Source organism: Arachis stenosperma, chromosome 10, assembly GCF_014773155.1.
Source record: "Arachis stenosperma cultivar V10309 chromosome 10, arast.V10309.gnm1.PFL2, whole genome shotgun sequence".
In the NCBI taxonomy this organism is placed as follows: domain Eukaryota; kingdom Viridiplantae; phylum Streptophyta; class Magnoliopsida; order Fabales; family Fabaceae; genus Arachis; species Arachis stenosperma.
This window is the reverse complement of record NC_080386.1, coordinates 120,116,338-120,125,073: the sequence shown is the minus strand read 5'-3', so window position 1 is coordinate 120,125,073 and position 8,736 is coordinate 120,116,338. Positions and strand designations below refer to the sequence as shown.

The 8,736-nt window shown below is 33.2% G+C and overlaps 1 protein-coding gene across 23 annotated transcripts; it reads left to right on the top strand.

Moving 5' to 3' along the window:
- Positions 1-1,389: 1,389 nt before the first annotated feature.
- LOC130955545 (F-box/LRR-repeat protein 4-like) lies at positions 1,390-8,435 on the top strand. 23 transcript variants are annotated; one of them, XR_009076802.1, is made up of 10 exons: positions 1,390-1,918; positions 2,269-2,473; positions 2,676-3,599; positions 4,501-4,626; positions 4,871-4,933; positions 5,568-5,648; positions 6,474-6,641; positions 6,877-6,915; positions 7,605-7,681; positions 8,064-8,429. XR_009076802.1 is itself a non-coding variant. In XM_057882432.1 (5 exons), exons 2-5 carry the CDS (start codon positions 5,644-5,646, stop codon positions 8,077-8,079), a joined length of 228 nt encoding a protein of 75 aa, XP_057738415.1. In that variant the 5' UTR covers positions 4,880-4,933; positions 5,568-5,643; the 3' UTR covers positions 8,080-8,435. The 23 variants fall into 23 exon arrangements, 4 of the variants coding, with proteins under 4 accessions (XP_057738415.1, XP_057738413.1, XP_057738416.1 ...); XR_009076791.1 differs by having other exon boundaries at positions 7,611-7,681; positions 8,064-8,428; XR_009076794.1 differs by lacking the exon at positions 8,064-8,429 and having other exon boundaries at positions 2,676-2,749; positions 2,896-2,949; positions 3,218-3,599; positions 6,877-8,055.
- Positions 8,436-8,736: the final 301 nt, after the last annotated feature.

The following is an 8,736-nucleotide window of genomic DNA, read 5'->3' as shown; positions in this document are numbered from 1 at the left end:
CAAGAACTGTCTCATCAAGGAATCAATTTTATTACATGCATACTTCGGGAGAAGAGAAATTTGCATTTCATAAACCGGGATAGAGGTCATAACCAATTTAACAAGACAAAGCCTCCCTACCTTATTCAACAGGCATCCTTTCCAACTGGAGAGCTTCCTCGAAATTTTTTCAATAACCTCCTGAGCCGTCCTCCTGGAAGCTCTGGCATGGCCGATGTTAATTCGCAGGTATTTACCCAAATTATTGTAGAACCGGATGTTAGAGACCCCTGAGAGAATCTCTTTTCTCTTCCCTGACACCCTCTTGGAACACTGGGCTTTTGACTTATAAAAATTTATCTTCAAACCTGACGCTCTAGAAAATAAGTCCAAGCAGTGCGTAACCTCTATTACTTGAGCTTTCGATGCCTTACAGAAAAGCAAAAGATCATCTACAAACATCAAATAAGAGAGTCGAGGTCCGTTCCTAGAAACTGCTATCAAGTTCCACGAACCTTGGAAAACTCTATGAGAGATAAAGCAGACAAGCATTTCTATACAGAGTACAAACAGATAAGGAGACATGGGATCTCCTTGCCTCAACCCTCTCTTTGGATTGAAATTTTGGAGCATGTTTTCATTCCACAAAACTGCCAACGAAAAAGAAGTCACACAATTCAATATAAGATTAATGGTAGCCTTTGAATCTATTTATTTTTTTAAAATTATGAAGAAAATTCTACATTAACTCTTTTAAAAAAAATAGACATCGTACCAAAACCTTTGCAAAAATGTTCCAGACTATGAAAATTAGAAATTATTATATATATTTATATTTATTACTTTATATTTTTTAATAAAGTTTTCATTATTGAAAAATTACCAGTAATCATTGTATTTTTATATTTTTATTTGTATTTTAATTATAAATAATAATCTAATTTGATTATAAATAATATAATTAAATATATGATTGTTCTATATTTTCAATATGTATCAATTTACGGTGGACATCAAATTGATAGCTAAATTTTAGAGTATTTATGGACAAAAAACATATATATGCAAGTTTCATGTAAGCTTAGCTAATTTAAGATTGTAATAGTTCAAATTGAGACATATCCTAGCTGGTTGGAAAGATTTGCAACATACTAATTATATATCTCATTTTGGTTCATCACAACTCGCCAAAAAATCCTTTACAAATGTGCTATTGTGGAACAAGCCCGTCTTTCTCTTTAGATGACAAAAAGAGTGACAACAGTATTATGTTATCCTATAACAATCCTTTAAAAGAAGGTTTATGCGTTAGTGGAAATCCAACGTGGCTTGCTCCAGATTTTTTTCAAATTTTTTATGTATGATCTTTATTACAATAACACCTCATTATCAAACCATCCTCATTCCACATTTTCACTACTCTTCTGAACATTGTGCCTGAATTTTTTATCCTCTTTTTTCCGTTTGCTTTACATGTACACAACCTGAAATTTCAAAATTCGAATTTTGAATTCAAAATCAAAATTAAAAAAAAAGGGAATTCTATCCATTCTTTGTTTTCACTTTTATCTCTTCCTCCTCTTCTTCGATTCTTCTCCTTCATCTTTTTCACCTTCAGTTCCTCTTCTTTTTTTTTGTCCTCAGTTCACTGATTCTGTTTTTGTATAATCTTCTTAATTTAAGTTGGAGGTGGAGATTATAGAGTTCATGTACGCACCAAGGAAGAGTTACGGCGGTGGATGAGGTTGCAACCGCTATGGTTGTGGATCATAATATGGCGGTGGTGTTGTAGTAGGGGCGGTGGAGTTTGTGATGGTCATCCATGATGTGATGATGGATACGGAGGAGGCAGCGGCGGAAGAGAGCAAATCGATGGAAAGTACTGAGTCGCGCCGCCACATAGAACACATGCAGTGACGCTATGAAAGAGAGCACAACAGTAATATGACATTTTTATATTTTTCTTTATCTTTCTATCTAGGTTATTTCCCCTGTTCATCTTCATTCTCAAATTTCAAGACGTTCCTGATGTACGTCCTTTTACAATTTTTTCAAATTTTAATTCCGATTAAATCTGCATGTAATTTGAAATTGAAATTTGAATTTTAAATATGCACAACCTTATCAAGCATTCAATCCATCTCTCGGATAATCAACTTTCGATTTTCTTCTTACCATAACCATCTTTCTTTCTCTATCTTCTCTCATGTCTTTCTCTCCTATATCTATATATCTCTCTTTGTCAAGCGGAGAGTTCTTGATGGTATTATGGCACCGTGTTTGTTGCAGGGAAGCAGAGGAAAGAAGTAGAGACACGAAAGGGAGGAGCGAGAGATGCATACTGGAGTCGACAACAATGGGCATGCAATTTGGTGCGGCTGAGATGATTCCGATGGCGATAGATGCCACGGAAGATAAGTCACAGTTGCAGCGCCGGAAGCGGCCAGCAACGGTCTTGGTGCGATGATTCTGTATGCTCTGCTTAAGTGCTTATGTAAGTAGTAGTGGTCTTCTTCAAATGAAAGTATATATAAGATTTCTAAATTTATCCCTACTCATACTCCTCTTTGTTTCCTTTAATATTATTTTTTATATAAACTGTACCTTCTATGATGAAGTTGTGTGTTCCTTATTATTTGATCTGATTTATATGTTCTAATCTCGGTAAGATTTGAAATGTTATTGTTGTTGTGCAGAGGCGTCTTTGTCTGGTGTGGAGCTGTTAATGCAAAAAATCCAGAACCTCATTGTTGTTGCCGGGATTCTATTTGTATTTTGCTTAAATTTCATTAACCTCTTTCCCTCTTATATTCAATTTACATCCAATATACAAAACTAAATCAGATTTCAAAGTAATGAAGCATGAATTATTCATTTTTCCTTTAGTATTTGAAGTCCTGGCTTTTGTATTTTCAGAGTAATTTAGGAACTAAGGCAAAAGAAGTTCTTCCTGTGTAGCTATTGTGGAAGGTTTGCATCCACCCACTCTATTGTGTCTTTATTAGTTCTCTTTTTGTTCAATTGCTTAAATTTGTTCTTTGCTTTTCCTTATTATTATTCTACTGCTTATTATTACCTTATCCCTCCTCCTTCCTCTCAAGTTTGGCTATGTTCTTCACTCTTCAGGGAGGTAGTTTCAATTCTCGATTTTTGGGTCATTTCCTCTTCCTCTTCAGTCCGTTTCTCGGTTCACTGATACTATTTTCCAATTTCTTTTTGTTCCTAATCTCCCCTGAAGGTGGAGATTATAGAGTTTGAAGGCAGTTGATGTCACTGTACCCGATGGCTCCAACCTTCAGCGAAGTCGTCGCGGTGGAAGGGATGGCAGCGGTGGTGGTAAAGGTTACAAAGGTAGAAGCGGTGGCGACGGCAGCCATGTTGGTGGAGGAGTCTAAGGCAGCATGGCTCTGACTGGTCGCCGTGGAGTTTATCACAGTGGTGAATAAGGGGGAGGATGTGATGACAGTCGTGCATGCTAAAGCACATTGTGGAATGGGTCAAGGTAAGCAACCAGGGAGGAGGCAGATGCAGAGGCAGGTTCCGCGGCGGCGTTTGTGCCGGCGGCAGATGCTACAACCATAGGCATCTGTGGGCATTTTGCAACAGGCTGCCCAACGTTAGTGAGTTTCAATCCTCGATTTTTGGGTCTTTTCTCTTCTAAAATTGGGTCAAAATTCTTTTTCCCGTGACCCATTTCAGCTTTGTTGCTTTCAAAGGAAACTTTGTTAATTCTATGTTTATGTTAACCCGTCAATACTGAATTAGTACATGTCACTACTAGCCTCTATCAAGTATAAGAGCGATTTTGCTGTTGTTGATGTCATGTTTTCCAGGTTCTCCTTCCTCTTAGGCGAAGGAACTAATTAGCTTTAGGGCAATTTGTACCTTAGAAAACTTTGAAAATTCCACATATATGTTAACTTAACTATATGATTATGTTCTTCTTTCTGTGCTTACTATTGGGTCCATCATATTTTGAATTAATATTGTTACAATATAATATAAAATAGGGAGGAAACTATTCACATAATATATGATTATGTTCTTCTTTCTAGACTTGGTGTGTGCTATTATTTGGGGGAATCATTGGGCAGGTATTTTATTCAACCATATTTCTTTTAGGTTTTCAGTTTACTGTTAGAGTTTTCTTGCTGTTGTAGATTTCAAATGAAACGATTATTTGCTGTGGGCATTGGGCAATCTATTAGCATGTTTCTTTTAAGTTATGTAGCCCGTTTTCTTTATGAGGTACGGTTGTTCGTAAACATGATTTATATGTTCTTATATAAATCACAAACTCAAATTTCATTATCACCTTCCTTCTAATGAGGTACTCATGTCAATCTGTAATGAAGATCATCAAGTAATGCAAAAAAAAAGAAAAAACAAAAAAATCTGTTAGAGAAAAGTTTCTCAAGGTTGTGTTTGTGTTGTACAACTAATTTAAAATTAGTGTGTAGCTGATCAGTTTTTCCTCTTTTAAATTTGTTCTTCATTTGGTCAAATTTTGTTCTCCTACAGATCGCGCATACCCTTCCAGTTTCACTTAATAACGTTGGAGGTGTATTCGTGGGAGCCTGTTCTGTATTAATGGAAAACTTTTGGGATGCTCATAGTACTGAAACTCTGTTGGAGTCAGATATATCGGTAGGATTATCTTTTGCCAATCTGTTATTTTCAACGGAAATTTAATTTTTTGAGTTTTAAGACATCGTTGACTTCTTGGTCTCATATATGTGTTAGGTAGGTAGCATTGTATTAATTATGATTGCTCGGTTGAGTTTACGTTAATTTTCAGTAAGTATAGATGATTTGTGTGTGAACTGCTTTCATAAGAACAATGCCTTGAGATAAAGTCTAATTCTTTGTGTTTTTATGTGTTTGAATTAAGAAACAACAGGTTGAAAGCAATCTTTTCTGATTGGAATTGTCCACGATTCCTTTAAAAGAAGAGGTTAGTTTAGTAATTTTATATCTGGTGGGTTCCAAGTTTGGTAGTTTTGATGGAATTATTGATGCTCTTAATGCTTCGTTGCAAAGGCTTAGGATTTAGAATTTTCTGGATAGAAATGTAATTTAGAATTGCATATCAATTCTCCTATTAATTCTGTATAATTTATCAGACCAGACTATTATTTTATTTGTATTTACTTGATAGAAAAATACAAATCTTTCCTAAAAAAGTTTCAGTATATATGTTACTCTATCATAGTTGTACCAATAAGATGTGGGCTGGGAGGATGATTTTCTCGCTTTCTCACTCATCAGTTAGTGTTTGTGATAGCTTTATGGTTCGTAATGCTTTTTTGTGTATAACTGCTTTTGTATGCACAATGACCACCTCACTTCTGCTTCAAAACAGTTGTTCCATTTGTTCTTATAAGCTTCAAAAGAGCCAAAGATAATCATCAATTGTTGATACAAAGTTACTCACCTGAAGCTGCTTTTTACATAGATACTAGCACTTAGTTTTATTTAATCTTTCTTTTTTTGGGTAAATAAAATGAAATTAATATTATTATTGTTATTGTAAGTACTATCTTATGATTCATGTCTTTTAGTTTTATATAATGTGTTTAATATCCCAGCAACAGGGATTGAAGACCAAATGCGTTAGATGAATCTGAAATTTTTACAAGGGTATACCATATTTGAAGCTTGCTAATGAGGTAAAGTATTGAAGATTTATTATCTATTTTATAGGTATTTTATTTTTGTCATTGTAAGGTTTATGGGTCACACTTTCAGTTTGGCTTATTACTTAAAGTCTCACTAATTGATTGGGTTTGTAAGTTGATGATAATTTTTTTGATGAGACATGATTTTGATTTGGCAGAGAACCTAAGTGATTGTATGGATGTTCAAATAAAGAGATGAGGTGCAGGAAAACAAAAAACTAATATGCAGTCACTGCTATCATCATTAATTTTGTATTGCTAATATACCATTTCTCTTTAGAATTTTGGAATGTAACTTTACTACCCTACCCTATGTTCTGACTTGCATTCTTAGTTATTACCTTAATGGAAAATATAGAGAAAGTGGAGACAACAAGTTTTCTGGTTTTGTTTTTTACCAGATAGTCAAGAATGAAACTATAAGCAAGAATGATCAGATCCCGAAGATTGTAAATTAGAAAGAATGCACCATATATGTATGAATGCTGCTATTTTTTATTAGATTATTAATCATGTTGCATGTACCATATGATGCTTTGTGTCTTTCAACTATTATCATGCAACCAATCATTATATATTTAACATGTTATTTATAATGTTGATACTGCTTTGATACTCTTGAAGCACATTTAGTGAGATAAGCTTAGTTATATTGATTATTTAGCTCCATTTGTATGACCCGTAAGTGTTGCATGCAATTGCACAATCTTTGCGCAATCTCCGATTGTTAAATTTTGGATTCTGCCAAGAATTCTATAATTTTTTTTTCCTGCTTTAGTTAGTAATCTCTTTTCTTTGAATAATGGTTAATTTTAGGGGTTTGTTTGCTATTGGTAATGGAAGCAAGAAGTTAAGGAATCTAATACTAAGTCACAAGGGTTTGGAAGCAATTGCTACCGGATGCAAGGAACTTACACATCTTGAAGTCAATGGATGTCACAACATTCGAGATTTGGGGCTAGAATCCATTGGAAGATCTTGCAAGTATGTATGTAAAATAAGGAATGAATTATTTCAATAAATAGGCAACATAAGGAAGCATGGGACACATCTTTGGCCTCTTTATATTTACATTTGGTCAAGTTTTTCATTGCTTGCTATGTGTGTTTCTCTGTTTATTTTTCATTTGTGGTGTCAAGCTCGACTTTCTATTAGCAGACGTCTTATTGAGTTGGCATTACTTTACTATCAAAGAATTATTGATGTTGGTCTTCTTCAGGATGGAGAAGGATGCAAGTTCCTACAAACTCTTCAACAGGTAGTTTTCTCAAACCTTGGAGATAGTGCTATATGTGGTATACCTATTGGCTGTAGGAATTTAAAGAAACTTCAGATCCATTGCTATTATGAGGTACTTCATTTGCATGACTATTTGGTTTACCATGTTAAACTTCATTTAAAAACGAATATTTTTGGGATGGCTCACTTTCAAAATACTCTCTGTAATGTAATATAGGAGAATGACTGTAACTCATTTTGTCTCAACACACAATTTTACCAATTTTTCCTTTATCTAAATGGCTTCTTTTGGTGATTCCACATTCAAAACTAATGTTAGTCAATAAAATCCGAAAACCATGAGAGTTTGAGACCGGTGAGCTACATGAAAATGAATGTCAAAATGCAGTATTTAACTTGGTTACAGAAATTTATTCACTCCTATGCATAGTCTACTACTCTCTTTTGATCTGTTTCATCGTCCAATACCGCATTCCCATTCTGCACACGCATAAAGGCGTTACGTTTTCTATATGCTATGCTGTCTATGCAGTTTTGGCAAAAATTTGAAAACGTTGCTGAAGTTGAAACATATTTTTTAGTATGTTACTCATTTTTATTGAGCTTGAAGATTAAAAGTGTTTCATCCAAATACAGTTTTAGCATTAGTCTTAGGCTGTTAGCCTTTTCTCTTATCTTTTAATTCAGTTTTTTCCCAATTTTTGAAAGGTGCAGATGATTTTGCCACAAGTTGAGGTTATTACTGCTTGATTTTGATGGCTGATTATATAGTTTTATTGCATCAGGTATCATTTGTTATATGTTATTACTTTCTCATGTTATATTCCGACCAAACTTTATGAAAGTATCTTTTTCTTCCCAAAAGATTAATTCTTTGTTGTTAATAGTGTATTTTTCGTTGATCTCTCTTGAATCCGCTTTGTTGCTTTTTATCTGTTCTGAATCTGCTATAGCATATAGTTTTTTCAATTTGTTCTCAATTTAGCTTATATGTTTGTTACATGTCTTTAGTTGCAACAACCATGAGCTAACATATGATTCAGGCATTCATGTATCCATTTTCTAAATTTGATATTTTGATTTCTTTTGCTTTTTCAAGATTTATTGCAATTTGAATGGTATTTTATAACATTGTTGGTTCTAACCTTTTTCTTTTTCTCCTTTCAGGAGTAGAATCTTTTAAGCCATCATTCTTATCTTTATTTATTTTTTTCTATTTTCAAATTTTCTTATTATTTGATTCATTAATTAAAATATTTAAAATTGCTTAGCACCCGAATTTTCAGATGGATTTAAACTATGAATGTAATCGAGTTTGAGTTTAGTTTTGATCATTTGGAATTATGTATATTTTGAATTATACTTAAAAAATAAAAAATAAGGTTAATTTTGAATAATGTATCTTTATCTTATAATAATTATTTTGTTTTATTTTAATTTTTCATATTAGTGCAATAATTAGTTTTATGCTTTGCTCAACTAAGGGACCACCCGTGGATTTGAAATATGCAGTAATTTCTAATTTATAAATGAAAAAGAGTTTTAGAAGATAGTATGGTCATTAAAATTTTACTAACTGATATAAGTTTAAAGATATCATGGTCATTATTTTGCCTTTTTTTTTCTGCACTTTTCATTTTATGCTCCCTACAATAATTATGGATGGTTTCAATAAAATAGTATGTTGCTTCATGTTTTGATTTGAATATTTTGCATTGTTAGGTGTTAAAAGGTAAAGTGATTTGCATGATGAAAAATATGGTACAAGAAAAAATTCATGGAAATATATTGCAATTTTATTGGTAAATGTTGTACATGTCAAAATTGACTATTTGAAGTT

Excerpts from the sequence above, each read along its gene's own strand:
- LOC130955545 (XM_057882430.1), top strand. The coding sequence starts at position 6,460 with ATGGTTAATTTTAGGGGTTTGTTTGCTATTGGTAATGGAAGCAAGAAG. Across the intron at positions 6,642-6,876 it reads TCCATTGGAAGATCTTGCAA|GATGGAGAAGGATGCAAGTT; the intron begins GTATGTATGTAA and ends GGTCTTCTTCAG.